Genomic DNA, 19,060 nt, shown 5'->3' on the forward strand with positions numbered 1-19,060 from the left:
CCTGTGCAGAGTACACAGGCCTTTAGCATTTTGCCTCTATTAAAATGCGACCGCCTAGGCCGGAATCAAACCTGCATCTTTCAGGTCGCCATACGAACATGATAGCCACTGAGCTATCACGCCGGCTCAGTCATTTCAGTAAATACACGACAGATTATAAGTGTCGTCATAAAACATTGTAACAAAGACCCCTAATCCCTGGAGCACTCTACTCTGAATCCAGTACTGATATTGATTTCTGTATGGCAATACTGTTACAGCCAATACTTATCTCTTTATGGCAATCCTTTTACACTATTTGTAACAGAAGACTTCGAACAATTGTGCCACACATCTGCATTGACTCGCAAGTAGCTGTTAAGAATGCCACCTCCATAAAATACAGATTCAGTACACCTTACAGAGGGATCCAAAAAGAAGAATATTGGAGCATTTATTCTTATAACCGCTATAGAAGAAGCGCTTCAGAATACCCTGCGTGAATTAAGCCAGGTACACCCGGCCAAATTTTTAACTGGCTCGGGTGTTGCATCGCTAAATGCACCTTGTAAAAAAGGTGCCTTTCGGCTACACTGCTGGCATATTCATGCTGTAATTTAACGAGTGAAATGTCATTTCTTGGTTCCTTTTTGTTCATATAATGTTTGAGTGCAGTACTTGAGTGTTTAGATCAACGTTATCAGAAACATTCGTCTGCCACTACGAACAGCTGAAACAAGCGGCATACGCAGCAATGGATCTTGTCCATATGGCCTCATCCTCTGGGTAAAGTACCACTCCTTTCATGGCGGACAAGTCGTTTACCCAGATTAGTGCAAATGCGCCACCATAACCATTGCTGCGTATTCCGCTTGTTTCGGCTCTTCGTAGCGGCAGACGATGAATATTTCTGATAACTTTGATCTAAACATGCAAGTACTCCACTCAAACATTATATTAACAAAAAGAAACTATGAAATGCGCCACCTCACGCATCAAATTACAACATGAATATATTGTAACGTGCTTCCATAGAACCTCGACGGAAGAAGCAGAAGATGAAGGACTGACCAGCAGAGAGAAAGGAAGAGAAAGAGCTGAAGGACGCTGGTAGGCTTCCTGCTTCCATCCTGCTCCGACCGATCCCCTCTGTGAATATTCCCCCGTGCGTGCTAAGCACGTAACAGTTTGGTGAGAGGTGCCGGGTATCGACCACGGAGCATTCCATCTACCGAAGGAGCCGTAGACTCGCAGGCTTCCCACCACTGCCATCGGACATGCCTGGAGACGACAATGCCGAGCAACCCGGGACATCCACAGCGAACAACTGGCCACATTACCGAGAGCCCCGCACATTTTTTGGAAAACCTGAAGAGGACGTTGACGAGTGGCTGAAACACTACGAGCGGGTGAGCAAATACAATCGCTGGAACGCTGCTACCAAACTGGCTAACGTGGTGTTTTTCCTTGCCGCCACTGCGCTTGACTGGTTCGACAATCATGAGGATACACTGAGTTCATGGGCAACCTTTACGACCGAAATCAAGAAAAATTTTGGGGATCAATCGGCAACAAAGAAGCGTGCGGAACAGACATTGCTTCACCGCGCGCAAGTACCCGGAGAAACTTGCACGGCATACATCGAAGCCATCTTAAAGTTATGCAAGCTAGTTAACTCCAGTATGCTTGAAGAAGACAAAGTCGGCCACCTTCTAAAAGGAATTGCGGAAGATGTTTACAATTTCCTGATTAGTAAAGAGAGCCTGAGCACCACCGCTGACGTTATAAAACATTGCAGAACATTTGAAGCTCTTAAGCTGCGTCGAATTACCCCTAAATTCGGAAGATTGGCCAATGTCACCTCTATAGCCAGTGTTGAAGCCTGTCCTCCAAATTGTATGGCTGATATGATTCGAGAGATTGTGCGAGAGGAATTGTCCAGATCCCGGGACACCTTCTGCCGCACAGAATATCTGCGGCACAGTTCTGCACCGGAGGAAGATGTTGCCGTCCTGTCGACTCCGTGGGCTCAACCTAACGGCACTTTGCCCATGGACGATCGGAACATTGCCCAACGTTATGGCCACCAGCCGGCGGAAAGGAGGCCCACCTACCCAGAAGACGTTGTTCGTCAGCAGCGAGATCCTGGCTCCAGCCAACGTCGCGACTTTGTTCGCCAGGACTTCTATGGCGGTCGCTGGCGCTCTCAACCTTTGTGCTACCGGTGTGGCATTGCAGGGCATATCGCTAGATATTGCCGCCGTCGTTTCCCGACTTCTCAAGACTGCCAACCCCCAGCGCCTACTTACGGACAAGTGCACACCGCGCAGCAGCGACCCTCAACGTCCGCTTGGGACCCATACCGTCCGAGCACTTTGCGGAGTTCATCACCTGCATCAGACCGCAGTGTGACGCCGCCACCTCAGCGCCAACGGCGGTCACCTTCTCCTCGACGTCGTGCATCCCCTCCGCCTCCGGGAAACTAGGAGGCGCGGCCAATGGAGGTGAGGCCGCCGGCGAGTCGATGACGTCCAATATACCTCTGCCCGTGTTTATGTTGAAGAACAAACTGGAAGTGTTTATTGATGGTGTGAAAACAATGGCTCTTGTGGACACTGGTGCTACCGTATCCGTTATGAGTTTGAGGTTTAAGAACCGTTTAGGTAGGAAAGTTATGTTTAGTGGTGACCGTGCAGCGTTATTTCGTGGTGTCGGTGGTGAACCTTTGGTTCCACTTGGTGTGTGTGCTTCGGATGTTGTTATTGGTGGTCTAACGTTTAGAACAGAATTCGCAGTGCTACCACGGTCAACGCATGATGTGATTCTTGGAATTGATTTTCTGCAAGAGTGTGGTGCAACTTTAGACTGTCGTACGGGAGAAATTGCTTTGAATTCTTCACTACTTTCAGCTCTTGTGGATAACTCGACACCGGATTTTGGAGCATTTGCGGTGGAAGAAGACACTATTGTACCAGCTTTCTCCGCAGCATTCGTGCGGGTTTCCTCTATTCACAATCAGTGCGAATCTTTTGAGGCTGTGGTAGAGCCTACGACACTCGCCTGCTCTAAGAAGAGTATCGTCGTGCCTCGTTGCGTCGTTCCCGTGGTGAGAGGCCGTGCTGAGCTGTGGACAGTGAACCACTCTGAAGAGCCAGCTGTGTTGCCCCGGGGCCTCAAACTCGCCCGTTTCGAGGAAGGTGTGTCAGGTTCCGTCGCGACGTTAACCAACTCTGTCAGTGAGCAGCACGTGAAAAGAGATATGGAGACCCAAGTTAAGGCTATGATTAATCAGGCTCTTCCCACAACCGAGCGTCGCACTCTAGTGGAACTCCTTCTGAAGCACGTGTTCGTGTTCGACTTTGCCAAAGACGATTCTACACCACCGCCTACCAGTCGTATTCATCACACGATCAACACCGGCTCCGCACCTCCTATACGCCAGAAACCCTATCGAGTCTCAGCCACTGAACGTAAGTTAATAGATGACCAAGTTCAAGAGATGCTAAAGCGAGGCATAATTCGAGAGTCTTCAAGTCCTTGGGCAGCTCCAGTTATCCTTGTTAAGAAAAAAGATGGCACATGGAGGTTCTGTGTTGACTACCGTCGCTTAAATACGGCCACGAAGAAGGACGTCTACCCGCTTCCACGTATAGATGACGCAATTGATTGTCTGCACTCCGCTTCATACTTTTCTTCTATTGATTTGAGATCCGGCTACTGGCAAATCCCCATGCACGCTGCAGATAGGGAAAAAACGGCATTCATAACACCAGACGGACTTTACGAGTTTAACGTTATGCCTTTCGGATTATGTAACGCACCTGCAACATTCGAGCGGTTCATGGATACAATCCTGCGTGGCCTTAAGTGGCAAATTTGTTTATGCTATTTGGACGACGTTGTAATTTTTGGCAAAACGTTTAGTGAGCACAACAGCCGCCTGGATATTGTGCTTGATTGCATGGAACGAGCTGGCCTTATCCTCAATTCCAAGAAATGTCATTTTGGGAACCGTGAAACAATTGTTCTTGGTCATTTAGTTGATAAAGAAGGTGTTCGACCAGATCCAAAGAAAATTGAAGCTGTCAAAAGTTTTACGGTGCCTCAATCAGTGAAAGAGCTGCAGAGTTTTTTAGGGCTCTGCTCGTACTTTCGACGCTTTATAGCTAGGTTTGCGGACATCGCTTACCCACTGACGTGTTTGCTGCATAAAGATGCACCGTTCAATTGGACCAGCGAATGTGACGCAGCTTTCCGACATCTGAAATTTCTTTTGACCTCGGGCCCCATCCTACGCCACTTCTGCCCATCTGCACCAATTGAAGTGCACACTGATGCAAGTGGTATCGGTATCGGCGCTGTACTTATACAACGCCATGGTCACGATCAGCACGTGGTAGCATATGCCAGCCGGTCATTGAGTAAGAGCGAAAGAAATTACACGGTTACTGAGCAAGAATGTCTCGCCGTTGTTTTCGCTGTACAGCGCTTCCGCTCCTATCTGTACGGGAATGCTTTCACCGTCGTGACCGACCACCACTCGCTTTGCTGGCTAGTGAGTCTTCGTGACCCCTGTGGCCGGCTTGCTCGATGGGCTTTGCGCCTACAAGAATTTAATTTCACTGTGGTGCATAAAAGCGGCCGTAAACACTCAGATGCCGATTGTCTTTCCCGTTTGCCGCTTCAAACGACTGATGACGACGCAGACAACTTTGATGAATGCTTGGCGTCACTTTCACAAGCCTTCCCCGATCTTCAAGTTTTCCGAACTGAGCAACGCAAAGACCAAACATTAACCTCTTTGTTTGATGCCGCTCAAGATTCTGTAAAGAATACTTTTTGCATTCGCGACGGTTTGCTTTATAAGAAGAATTTCGCTTCTGGAGGAGCACGCATGCTTCTTGTCGTACCCGAAAACCTACGCATCACAGTTCTTGAAATGATGCACGACGACGCCACGTCTGGGAACTTGGGAGTGACACGCACACTCCACCGCACACAGCAACGATTTTACTGGCCTAACATGCGTTCAACCATCCAGCACTATGTAGCCAGCTGTGTGCAATGCCAGCGCTTTAAGCTGCCGACTTCAAGTCCACCTGGCAAACTGCGGCCAATCACACCTCCAACAGCCCCGTTTGAGCAAGTTGGCATTGACCTCCTTGGACCTTTCCCACGGTCCTCGAAAGGAAATCGATGGATTCTTGTGTGCGTAGACCACTTAACCCGTTATTGTGAGACAGCCGCGATACCAGCTGCTACTGCGTATGAAGTATCTAACTTCTTACTTCGTTTCGTCATTCTTCGGCACGGCCCTCCTGCAGTTCTCATTAGCGACCGTGGACGCCAATTTACAGCGGACGTTGTTGAAGAACTTCTCCGCCTCAGCAGCTGCAGTTTTCGCCACTCCACGCCATATCATCCCCAAACGAACGGTGTGGTAGAACGCACTAATCGGACGCTCACCACCATGCTTGCTATGTACGTCGCTGCAGATCATAAAGACTGGGATGGCGTCCTCCCGTTCGTTACTCATGCATACAACACAGCGCAACATGAGACAACTGGCTACAGCCCCTTTTACCTGCTCTATGCTCGCTCGCCTCGCTGTGGCCTTGACACCATTCTACCATTTTTCATCCACGACGAACCTTCTCTTGCGACCACACTCTGCAGAGCTGAAGAAGCTCGCCAGCTTGCCCGCGTTCGAATTTTATCTTCGCAAGAGCGTTCCAAGAACCGCTACGACGTCCAACACCAAGAAGTTTCTTATGTTCCTGGTGACATTGTGTGGTTGTGGACCCCTCTACGCAAGCGTGGTCTGTGTCAGAAACTGCTATCCCACTACACTGGACCGTTTGTTGTGTTGGAGTGCATTAGTGACGTTAATTACGTTATATCACGACTAACTGCTAGTGGTCGACGGTCACGCCAGTCTCAGGTGGTGCATGTAGCCCGCCTCAAGCGATTCCATCCCAGACGGTCTATTTAACTCGCCCGACGGGCTTCGTCTGCGAGGAGGGAAATGTAACGTGCTTCCATAGAACCTCGACGGAAGAAGCAGAAGATGAAGGACTGACCAGCAGAGAGAAAGGAAGAGAAAGAGCTGAAGGACGCTGGTAGGCTTCCTGCTTCCATCCTGCTCCGACCGATCCCCTCTGTCAATATTCCCCCGTGCGTGCTAAGCACGTAACAATATTGTAATATATTGTTTAGTATATTTTTTGTTGTGTTACGTCATTGAGCCTTTCATTTTTGCTGTTGTGTTTTTGTTGCTTGTTATTAATTTGTGGCCTTTGTACTTTTTTTTCTTAATATTTGTACTTACCTATTTTCTGTATGCTCACCCTGCGAAAATCCCTTCCTGGGATTGCAGTATTAATAAATAAATAAATAAATAAATAAATATGCCAGCAGTGTAGCCAAAAGGCACCTTTTTACAGGTGCATTTAGCGATGCAACACCTAAGCCAGTTAAAGATTTGGCCGAATGTACGTAAGCCGATACTCAAACGGGCACAAGCTATACAAAGCCAGCAGGCAGAAGCAACCAGTTCACCACAGATTTGCGCCTATACCTTGAAGCACAAAGACGGAACAGCATACTCGTAATTACATCTGCGCGCGCTCTTAGAAACAAGCGGGTTGCAGCGCTTCCATGCCGCGCTCATTATTCAGAAAACTAATAAAGTACACAGAGGCTGCAGCTGCGCCGTTTCAAAAGCAGTCGCAAGGTTGAGACAGCAAATTACTGTCACGATAAAATACCGCCTGAAATTCACTTAGTTTTTCCTTCAAGTGCAGCTCCAACAGTGCAGTAAAGAGGTGTGTTTCTTGCATGGAGGCAGCCTAACCCAACGCTGCTAGAAAAATCAGCGAAAGCATTGAACGTGTTCAAAGTAGGAAGTATTTCAATGAAACAATTAACGCCTTCAACAGGCGCAGCTATAGTAACACAAGAGCTTAATTTAATTTTAGGCGCAAATAAACGGCGAGTCACATCGGCGCTTTCGTAACGTAACAGTCTGAAATCAGAAACACATACTTTGCCTCTCGCGCAAATGGTATTCTAGAAATCTGTGCACGCGTGAGCGGGATTCATGAACGAACCACTCGGAACGAAATGTAAGCCACCTCTTGTCGAGCCGACCTTTACCCAGCTTTCAAAATGAAGTGCCCGCAAGCCAGCGGCGGCGGCCAACGGCTCTGATGACAGACACGGACGAATCCATACGTGTGCAACGAAGGGGAGATGGGATGGAGCTCGTGGGTTCTTCGCGGTGTTTGAGCACGACGGCCATTCGCGCCGGCAACGAATTTTATTCACCCATCACACTATAAGCATTCCTCCAGCGCCGCTTGAATACAACTTTGACAAACGTCTCGCGCTCCAGTCTATAGCGTTACAAGACACCTTTGCTGAAACGTCGGCGTCCACGACGCGCACCGAGCGAGCGTCCATACGTAGCAAGCAATGCACACCTAAAAAAAAACAGCACTTCATGGTACAGAGAGCCGATAACACAAAGATAGGAAAATAAATGTAATCCACCACTGAACGAGACTGTATGTAAGTACGTTTTCGGAGGTGCAAAGTAAATTGAGCTCACACGGCGCTAACTAACACACAGTTCCATTTCGGCCGTCATTCACAGGCTAAACGACATTTCTGGCCGCGCATCTACCTTGAAACACGAAAAATCTAGTAGACAGCTCGCGAGGAGCGGCTTATCATCAAGGGCATCGCACAGGCTGCCTTTCCGCGCGTTAGTAAAGACAGCGGGACAGAGATAAGCGGCATTAGTCGAGAACCCGATGGCTTCCGCCTTATGGTGTCTTCGACTGGTCGTTTCAAATCGCTCTAGAGCGCTCTGAGATGCAGCCGCACGTTCGGTTGGTCGAAATCAAGCGCTCTGACTACATTCGGCTGGTTCTTTCAGAGCGCCCGCCTCCAGCTCAGAGCGCTCTGAGGCGCTCCGAGAAAAAAGTCGGAGCGGCCCCGAGATGTGTTCACGTGACAGAGCCACTTCCGCTGTCGTTGCTGTCGTGGACACCAGCGGCAGCGGCGGCGCCACTGCGGTGTGGCGGTTCCGGAAGTTACGTCCTTTTTCTGCTTCCTGTGCTTTCGCTCTGAAAACTTGTTGACCATTCGCCATGCGCTCGGAGCTAGAGTGGCTCTCACTTTGCCAAATCCGAACCGGATCGTGGGAGCGACCAGTCGAAGACACCATTAGAAACGAAGATAGGACGTTTGTAACTGCGCGCATAATCTGTTCTGCACACACAGCTCTGCTTAGAGTGGTTTCGGAGACCAAATGAATAAAATATAAACGTATAGACTTACCGTAAGCGGACGATGAAGCTGGGTTTTGAAGAAAACGTAATCCGCGAAAAACACGCCAACGCCATTGATGCAGCCACGCACAGGGTTGTTTGCAGCCCGAATGATTTTCCGCCGTCTCGCGGTAAAATGGGTAAAACGTGAAACAGAAACCCATTTCACGGTCGTATCTTTATCGCTCGCACTCTTGCCGTGTGCAGCTTGATCTGATATCCAAGACCACAGAAGGCAATTGGTTTATAAACTTAAATTCTTCGCTTACCCTCTAAAAATCTTATTGTTTTCGTGAAAACAGAACCGAAATCTAACTTCTTGTCGGTATACCCGCCGCATCTCCCACCGAATAGTATGTTGTACAATTCTCAAATAATAATTATAAGGTTGCATAGCATAACATCTTTTTTGCGTGTGTTCGTGTTTAGAAAACTGATATGCGCCACATCAGCGTGTCATCGGCTCCGAAGCAACAGGTGCAAGGGTAGGAACGAAAAAATACTGGCTTTGTGATTGTTGCGTCGCAGCACTTATTCACGTGAATACAAACTGCAAAGGTAGAAATGGCAGATGTTAATCGTACAGAGGACCAGGCTCTTTGAGATTAATCTAAAGTGTTTCTAAGGAATGGGCGCTTCCTTGAATTCTAGCTCACACCCGTATTCCCCCTTTATTTTCAGGACGTTTTAAAGAGAAATGTAGAACCTTTTATGAAATGTTTCTGGTTTCAGCGCGTTGGACAGTAACGATCGAAAGATGGAATGGAATTGTGTAGAGCGATTCCTTTAAGGGACAGCGTATTCGTTCGATGTAGTACAGTTTGCGGGCGCCCTTACTTCAAGAACGGAACACAAAAGCCGTCAACTTCAAGTTGCAGTATAGAGATGCAAGAAACGACAAAAGCCATCACTGCTTTTCTGTTTTTCTTCGGCATTCTTCGGCCTAACTTCATATTGCTATTTTCCAAATTTCTGTTGCCTGTCAATGCCTCAGTTAATTTCTTTTTTGAAAGCAGACTGGCAGTGATATAGGTATATTTTGCTGAACATGTTGAGTGTCAGCAACTAATAGCACTCTAAAATTCAGCATATGTTAAGTGGTATGAACATCACTTAACAGTTAGCAATGTTCACTTTTGCTTGCTACCTTGGGAAGTGGTCATCGTTACCTTCAGCCATTCTACATTTTACTGATCAGTGAAAATAACTTTAGACATTGTTTTTAGGCTGTATCAGAGAACATATGCATATATACCTGTCACATACTTAAACGGCTTACTTGTAATTTAATTTTATAGCATGACATCATAGCTCCCTTACTGCAAAATCCAATTTTACAAATTCCACTTGAGGTGTTAGTGTTTGCTCGAGATAACCAGACAATATAGCCATCGTACCTTGTTCCCCTGACTATACAAGTATTCTTTCTCAGCCTAAGCCGGGAGCCGTGGCCATGTAAACCCTCCAAATTGGTTCTTGCATTTACTGAACCTGTAATTCAGTTTACTGGCTCCGACATCTCATTATATTTATATTAATGAGAATGGCATGCACAGACTTCTATGCAATACGAAGGCACCAACTTTGCTTTGCATTCACAGCGACACTTGAGAATGCTTTGGAGTTGCACAGAGTATATGCCAGCTCGTTTTGTACATGGCAACAATGACATGACCTTCAGCAGAACTTCCCATAGTTGTCTTCAACACTGCATTCTGGCTTGTGCAACTGCAATATGAGCTCAGGAAGGAATGCCAAACCACAACTTGATGGCCCGCTGTCACTGTGCAGAACAAAGCCATGCGCTTTTAGCCCAGTGATGCACGTCTAAGCCCCTTTGCAGCCACAGAGTGCTATTTCTATTTTGGCTTTAATAATGGCATGAAAAACATGACAAAAATAAATCATTATTGTTGCATTTTCACTGTTCTGTGAAATGCATAACTGCTTTAATTACAACTGATTTTACCTGTTCCAATTAGCTGGAAACATAACTTCTCATGTCCATTAGCGTTTGTGTTTAACAGCAGTGTTGTGCTAAGTTGTGAATGTTAAACGCATGCACAATTAACACACACTTCCACACGCACGCACGCACCTTATATATTGAATAGGTAAGCATGTCTTTTGCAGTAACAGTATAGGGAGCCAAGGAGAAGGCCGTTTATATATTACAGTGACTGTGCAAATTGCTTGGGAAAGGCTGCAAGTGCAATCATTTTTTTTCTCTGTCAGCAATTCAAAAACACTGAAGTGTGCTATTTTGAATAACTGACTAAAAATTTTAAATATGCAATCGTAACTATTTTAAAAAGTGGGATTATGCCGATAGTAATTACGGACGGTTGTTAGCAGCCTGTACTGCAGTGTGGCCCGATCGAGAATTCGCACTAAGAATCGCGTCGTCGCAGCGAAATCGTCAGGGCAGCGTAACTTTCAGAGCAGGCAGCATTCTGTTATTTTGGGGCCGGAAATCACGGTCCGTTGTGAGAACGTACCGTCGAACGGGGACGCGATGTGACGTGTTTTTCAATCTCTTGGGTAGAAATGATCCAAACACGTATCGTTTCCGACGGCATCGCTTCAGATGAGCAGACTCGCCTTCGATCTTGCAAAGTTTTGTCGCGAATTGTTTCGCGGCCGTCAGGGTCGTCTGAACCGAGATTCTTGCCGTTCCAGCCCGAATCACAGCCGACCACGAGTCTACCTTCGACGAAAATCCCGCAGCAAAAGAAACGTTGACACAACGGATATTGTCTTGAATACGCCGCATTTAATATGGGTCATTTCTACCACAAGGTATCTGCGTGTTTCGCTACAAACACATGTCTGTACCGCTGCAGGCGATTAGGCGGGCGGCACTGCCGGGAGCGCCAATCGGAACGTTCGAACCATCCGTCTCGTCCGCCAGCAGCAAAAGTGATCGTACAACACCATTCCGCCCCACGCCCGAGCGGAGGCTGAAAGCGAGCGGTTCGCTCGCTGGCGGATCCGCCCGAAAAACGATCGTACAACGGCCTTGACACCCGGGCCCCTCGCGAATTGCTGAGCGACAGAGGCCGCGTCTTCTTGTCCGATGTTGTCAAAGCACCGCTCACCAAGTGCAATATAATCCATCGCACCGCCTCCGTATATCATCCGCAAACCAACGATCTCACCGAGCGCTTTAACTGTACCCTCAGTGATATGTTGTCTCTGTATTTCTCTCCAAACCAGTCTGTGATATTCTCCGTCCGTATGTGACCTATGCGTACAAAAGCGCAACACAGTCCACTACTGGCTTCTCTCCTTTCTTTCTCCTTTTCGGCCGCAACCCTTCTGCCACCATTCTTCCGTGCAAACCCGACGCTTCCGAGTATACACCTCTTTCTGAAGCCGCCCGGCACGCCGACGCCGCATCGCCCGTGCTCTCACGACTGACACCCAGTGCACAGAGAAATCCCGCCACGACCTCAGTCAAACAACGCCACAAATGGCTCCCTTGTGTGGCTCTGGATTCCGACAAATACTCCGGGCCTGTCGTCAAAATTTCTTGCCAAGTATCATGCCCCATACCGTGTCCTGGAGGGCACATCTCCAGTTAATTACACCGTAGAACCTCTCAACCCGTCTTCTCATTGCCGCCGCCGTGGACGCGAGACTGTTCACGTCCAGCGTCTCAAGCCATTCCACGACCCAGCCATCCCGCCTGCGCCCTAAGTCTCCAGATTGGCTCCTTTTCCCCCCGGGGACAATTGTAAAGACGAAGACGAACATTCAGTTTAGTGGCGGCATTGCCATCGCTTCGCGTGCTGTGTGCTCGCCTTGGCTGAGCACGGACTGTTGCCGCCCTGCTCCTGAGGTACCAGTGCTTTCAATAAATCCCGATCTTACAACATATTTATTTTACGCCAGATGCACCCCACTGCATACAGGCCGCAAGCCCATGGTGCGGCGAGACAGCCACACTATACCCCACCACATGGGAATGCAAACACAACCCTGTAGTCCCAGTCGTGCCACGCCGGAGATGGAGGCAGCGCTGTCCGGCTGGGAAGATCAGCTTTCACTGGTTGAACGGGCCGCAGCCGCCGCAGGAGCCCTGGACTAGGGACTCCACTCATGAAGAATGCCACGACGCTATGAGTATTGTGAAAACTTTAGTCTCTCCCTGTCTCTTTGGAAGATTCGCAACTTTAATACTGATTAATGAGTGCAGATTTTGGTGTAGTCGCTCCCACAAGCTTTCTACTACCCCGCTGACACTGCTCGCTGATCATATGCTAGATCAAGAGCAGTAATTCCCCACGCTAATGTAAGCGAATAGCATATATGGATATATCTTTTGCTTACATGTTGTGACTTTACTTAGGAGGCTTGTATTACGCGCTTTTTTGTCTATTACTGCTTCTGCCGTGTGAAATGGGCACTGACCTTTGTCAAGCCGTCACTGGCTCTTTGCGAACACCCCGTAGCATCACTGTTGTTTTCTGCGTTACTGATGCTGAAACGAAGTGGTTGATTGATCTACGAAACACGTAATTTTTTTTGCGACAGAATTACGAGGAAGAAGGGAGCCTGCGACAAAATAGCGAGTGCTGCCTTAGCGGTCCTTGAAGGGGCCTCCCATACGAGGCCTTTTCAAGTCTTCAAGAAGACCGCCTTGTGCCTCGAATTGGGGGCCTTTGTTCTCCTCTGCTATGCTTGGCCGTTGAGGCTCCATTATTCTCACTTGCCTTTCCGGCCACATTGGTGTTCATCAGGCGGTAAAAATGATTTATTATTGAAAAAAATTAACTTGCTCCGGCTACTCGATTCGAACTGTGTTTCTGTGACCCTAAATTTCTCGATGGGCCAGCGCCCCTTGCGTGGCGAACGGCGCATTCAAGGCCGCAAATTCCTGTCGCCGAATGGCGCGGCATACAACCGCAGTCGGTCTGTTTTTTTTTCGGTCTTAACCGTTATACATTGCAGCATTTTGTTTTTTTCGTTCAACCGCTTTACCGACTGGCCGATTTTTGCCTGCTGTGCAGCGCCATACGCCATCGTGACGTTCCCCTTCCTGTTCGCGGTCATGTTCGGGGACGCCGGCCACGGGCTCATCATGTTCCTGTTCGCCCTCTTCCTTGTGCTGCGGGAGAAGTCCCTGCAGAAGCTCAAGGACGCTGGAGAGGTACGTGCGCGATTGGATGCCGCAACTGGGAGCGTTCCCGCCCATTAAACGCCGTATTCCTGACGACGTCACAAGGTTAGCTTCGGTTATTCTGCGCCGATGATGTGCATAGCCTGCATCCTTCTTTGACTACGCCCACTGCAGGGCAAAGGCCTCTCCCATGTCTCTCTAATTAACCCTTTCCTTTGCCACTTGCAGCCACTGTATCCCCGCAAACTTCCTAATCTCATCCGCCCACCTAACGTTCTGCCGCCCCCTGCTACGCTTGCCTTCTCTTGGAATCCACTCCGTTATCCTTTAAGACCAGCGGTTATCATGCCTTCGCATTACAAGCTCTGCCCAAGCCCATTTCTTCCTCAATGGCATCTTTCTCAGCCCTTGGCATGGATCGCTTTTGAGACCGTGAAAACTAATTCACTTTCTCGACTTTGCAGATATGGGACACGTTCTTCAACGGACGCTACATCATTCTGCTGATGGGGCTCTTCAGCATATACACGGGCTTCATTTACAACGACATATTCTCCAAGTCGGCCAACATCTTTGGCTCAAAGTGGCGCGCCCCGGACAACATACCTTATGGGTAAGCTTGCTATGTCACTCCCCTGTTTCAGTGTGCAAATTCTCAAGGAATTAAAAAAAATCAACATTGGGCTAGCCCACATTAATGTAAAAAAAATATTAGTGCTGCCAGACTGCTTAAGTGGCGCTTTGTTGTCAGGAAATTTTACCTTAACTCTGAGAGAGCTGGTGCCCTGTTCAAAGCGACTGCATAGCGGCGGTGGCATCAATCGGCGAGCATGTCAGAGCGAGCGGCGCAGCGGGAGTCTACAGGACATCGCAGGAAGTGACGTTTTCCGTTGTGTCGTTTTCTTGTTCAGGCACTTTATCAGGCGCAGTGTCGAGATACTTGAATGCATGTGCTTTTGCGAGCCATCGATTGCTGCCTTTGCACAACACCTTCACCTTCGGCCGGTCGTCGCTCCGGCAACACGACGGCCTGTTTCCCGTGTGACGCCCAATTGATAGCAACTGTGGCGCACAGTCGCCAGCAAAAGGTGGCGGCGGCGGCATTTCCTTCTGTCCGCCAAACGTGCATGTTTTTGAGAAATCCCACGCACCTCGTTCGGCGCGAGGAGTTCCGGATCAACGGGGACGCCCTGTCGCTGCCACGTGAGCTGCTGGCCGAGCGGAAGCCTGGCTCAGTTCCTGGATTATTCTAACGGTGTTTAACGCACTCTCGCCATCGACAGAGCGACGCCATATCGCACCAGACGCCTGCACTGCAGCGGACGGTTCGCAAAACTCGTTCGTGAAATATCCCGCCCTCGACGACGCCACTGAAGAAGGTAATGACGATTAACATCGGTGTCAGCAGAAATATCTAGTGTCAATGAGTTATAGCCTGAAATTCTAAAAGAACGCACTGGCTCGAATGACACCTTCGCGTATTCTTCAATAGAAATGACAACGTCCAGAAAAAGATACAGAACGTATTGTCACGCAGTGGTGACTGCCGTCCGGGGAACAGGAAAACAGCGAGAATGGCTTCCAAACGAAACTCTTCACTTGGACTGTCTTGCGCCCATAAAAAAGACTGAATGATTGGGCGAGGGCGTAGCACCAAGAAGCGTGCTCGGCGGTCGTCGAACAGAAGGCCCGCCGCTCTCGGCCGTGCTCTTTTTAAGGCTCACAGCGAACCTTCGGGATTGGGCGCGAAAAGTTACCATCATTCTTGAACGACGTAGGATCGGCTCCGTCTGGATGCGATCAATGGAGATAAACCTGGCCGCGTCTTGTGTCACAAACAAAGCGATAAAGCGGCGTGCCGGCAGCTTTGAAGAATGAGCAAACAAACACTACAAACATTCGCGGCATTACTCCTTTCTCAAAGAAGCATCGACCCGATGCTTTAGTATATAATGCGGCAACAAAACTAAAACGAATTCTGCAAAAATAAACACCAAGGGTGTAAACACAACGTACTTTAGCGAGCAGAGTATAGGCTTTAGACGGACGACATGACAACTTGTGGTCGTACGCGGCGTCGCTGGTATGCAGTCATTTCGTCAGGGACGACTTCATAGTCCAATTCACCTAGCCGACAACGAACCTTGTACGGGCCGAAATAGTAGCGGCGCAAAGGCTTTTATTTATTTATTTATTCAAAATACCCCCAAAGGCCCTCATTTGAGGGTATTACATGGGGGGGGGGGGGGGGGAGTAAGTACAAAGCATTGTTGTAAGGTTAAAAATATTGCACTAAAATAAAATAGAAATCACAAAATATTTATTTATTTTATTTATTTATTTATTACATACTGTTGGCCTCTCTTTGAGGCCTTAACAGGATTGGGTGCACATATGCATGAAAAAGTACACAATAAAAGACTGCAGAGAAGGAACTTTTCACTCTCATAGAAAGAAACATGGTAAATGACACATGGTGACAATGTTAACCGTTTTGAAAGTGGTTTGCTACCTTCGACACGAATGCTTCAGGAGTGAGCTGGCTTACAATTTCAGAAGGCAACATATTCCACTCACGGATTACATGCGGGAAGTATGATAATTTGAATGCATCACTGTGGTATCTATATTCAGATAGATGTTTTTCATGTTTTGTTCTTGTGACACGTGTATTAGGCGTAAGCAGGTATCTAGTTTTATCAAGTTTTGTGTCGTTATTCAAGAGGAGGAACAAGAACTTAAGCCGCAACAGTCTAGCTCGTGTGTGAATTGTAGATAGGCCGGCTTTTTGTAAAAGCAGTGAGGGAGAGTCATGGCGACTGTTTTTCTTATAAATGAAGCGGACAGCTTTTCGCTGAACACTTTCTAATCTATCAATATATTGTTTAGTGTAGGGCAACCAGGCAATAATACTGTATTCTATAACTGAGCGGACAAGTGAAATGTAGGCTAACAGTTTTGTTTCAGGTGAAGCAAGTCGAAGGGAACGTCTTACGGTATAAAGCGCGGAATGTGCCTTTGTGGCAATCATAAATAGGCATTCACAGAAAGGGTCGCAACAATGCACATAACAGCAAAATTTGAGCATAAATAACAGCACCGCTAGAAAAAGAAAAAGACGACACTGGAAAAGGTGCGCTGAAGTACAAAACAAAAAATATAAAATAAAAAGAAGACAAGCGGAAGAAAAGAACGCTAAAAAAAAACCTTTTTAGTTGTTGCAACATGAGTGCATAAGATGTTGGAATTTATTTAGATCAGATTCTGTGGCAATTTCTGATGGCAAAGCGTTCCATTCGGTTATTGTGCGTGGTAAAAAAGAATAGGCATAATGGAATGACTGGCAGTTAATGCGTTTAACTTTGTAAGGATGATCGCGACGTGGAAAGATAACTGGCGGTGGCTGAAAGAATTCATCATGAAGGGAAGGATGGTGATAAAGCTTGTGGAAGAGTGATATACGGGAAATTTTTCGGCGCAGTGCTAAGTTATCTAACTCGACTTTAGTCTTCAATGAGGTGACGCTGGTGTAACATGAATAATCAGAAAAGATGAATCGCGCAGCACGGTTTTGCAGGGCCTCGATGTTACTGATGATATAATTCTGGTGAGGATCCCAAATGGCAGACGCGTATTCGAGTTTCGGACGGATTAATGTGGTGTACGCTAATTTTTTTACATGAGTCGCGGCCTCTTTTAAATTATGTTTGAGAAGTCCGAAAGTACAGTTAGCGGAGGCAAGAGTGAGATTAATATGATGATTCCATGATAAGTCAGATTGAAGGTTAATGCCAAAATACTTGTAACTTGTGGTGAATTCTACACTACTGCTGTCAAGAAAGTAGGCGGTAGGAATACGTGGCTTGTTGGTGAAAGACATGAGCTTAGTGTTGGAAAGATTTAAAGGCATTAACCAATTAGAACACCATGTGCTTATCGCTTCAAGATCAGACTGCAGTGGCTGGCTGTCAGTGTTACAGGTTATACGTCGATAAAGCACACAATCGTCAGCAAATAGTCTGATTCTGGACGACGCGCAATTGGGTAAGTCATTAATATAGATGAGGAAAAGTAAAGGTCCTAGTACACTGCCTTGTGGAACTCCAGACGTAACATTAGCGTAACATGAGTTAGAGTTGTTAACTGATGTGAACTGAATTCTAGATGAGAGAAAATCTGCTATCCATGCAATAATATTAGGGTGAATGTTCAGTTGGGAAAGTTTAAGCAACAACCTTTGGTGTGGAACGCGATCAAATGCTTTAGAAAAATCTAAAAATATTGCGTCAACTTGAAAACCAGCGTCAATCAGTGCATGAATATCGTTAATAAAACCGGCAAGTTGTGTGTCGCATGAGTAGCCCTTGCGAAAACCGTGCTGATGATCGAAGATAATGTTATGATCCTCGGCGGCGGATGGGCGTCCAAATTCCTACGCGAATATAAACTCAGCATACAGGAAAATCAAAGGCTGTTTATGGACATATCGAACTTAGAATTAATAGGCAATGCGGCCTATAATACGAGGACAACAGACCGTTGGAAAGTGCCAAAGTGTCGTACGAACTATGGGCTTCAGAGTCTTAGGAATAACCTGCTCGATTAATAAATGAACATATTAAAGCAGAAACAGATATTTTAGAACTAAATTTCCGGAACCTGAAGGCGGTGTTTTACTAATTTGCATGTCCCTAATACGCACTACGCATTTCATAAACAAAACATCTTGTAGAGATATTTCGCCACTGTTTCATTATAACTGTCTTTATTCCCCGACCGTGACATGAGCTTGACACCATCTCACTCATAAAAATGTCAAGTTGTAATTTTGTTTATTTCTGTATATTTCTGTACATTTTGTTCTGTACATTTGTTTCTGGATTGGGTTGCTTCGTTGCCGTCAATGCCAGGGAGACCAGGATTTTTTTCAAGCCGTAAAGGAACGGCTTTTCTTCTTGGCCCCTTTCACAATGTGTTCGTCATGTTGTGAAGAACAAATAAAATCAATGAATGAATGACTTGGTCTCCTGGCTTGTATTCCGTGTTGCGTCATCGTAGGTTGTAGCGTCTGGCGTCGGTCCGCTGCAGGTCTTTGATCCTTAATCGGGCAAGTCTTCGAGCTTCTCCTGCTTGTTGAAGGTAGGCGCCGAAGTCGACGTTATCTTCTTCGGTAACGTTGGGCAGCATGGCTTCTAGCGTGGTCGTGGCGTCCCTGCCGTGGACGAGCCTAAAAGGCGTCACCTGGGTGGTCTCCTGCACAGCGGTGTTGTAGGCGAAGACTACGTAAGGCAAGATGACGTAAATAGTGTACAAAGCTCTACCCTGTCCTTTCTCGCTGTCGCTCCCCTCTATACTTCTCCTCACTATCCTCTCCCTTTCGTTTCCGCCGGCTGCAGCTCGGGTGCTTAAGATATTAGATAGCAATTGCCGCGGCCGGCAACACTCTTTTGCTTCACTTTTTATTTTTTAAATAAAGCACTAAAACCACCACCACCCAGGTCTTGTGTTCGGCATGGACATACATGGCGAGCATATCGGCGATGGTTTTCTTGAGGCGCTCGGTCAGTCCGTTGGTCTGCGGGTGGTATGCAGATGTTCTCCGGTGGCTGGTTTGGCTGTAATGGAG

General features: G+C 47.4%; 1 protein-coding gene across 6 annotated transcripts in view; it reads left to right on the plus strand.

Annotated features, from left to right (window-relative positions):
- The window catches only part of LOC149327683 (V-type proton ATPase 116 kDa subunit a 1-like), a 633,463-nt gene that overhangs the window by 412,838 nt on the left and 201,565 nt on the right, over positions 1 to 19,060 (plus strand). For all 6 annotated transcript variants that reach the window (XM_089562560.1, XM_089562563.1, XM_089562561.1 and 3 more), the window contains 2 exons: positions 13,325 to 13,464; positions 13,899 to 14,047. In XM_089562560.1, the coding sequence (XP_089418686.1) occupies positions 13,325 to 13,464; positions 13,899 to 14,047 (289 nt within the window). The remainder of the gene's footprint in view (positions 1 to 13,324; positions 13,465 to 13,898; positions 14,048 to 19,060) is intronic.

Source organism: Amblyomma mixtum, chromosome 10 (genome assembly GCF_055824585.1).
Source record: "Amblyomma mixtum isolate Tamu chromosome 10, ASM5582458v1, whole genome shotgun sequence".
In the NCBI taxonomy this organism is placed as follows: Eukaryota; Metazoa; Arthropoda; class Arachnida; order Ixodida; family Ixodidae; genus Amblyomma; species Amblyomma mixtum.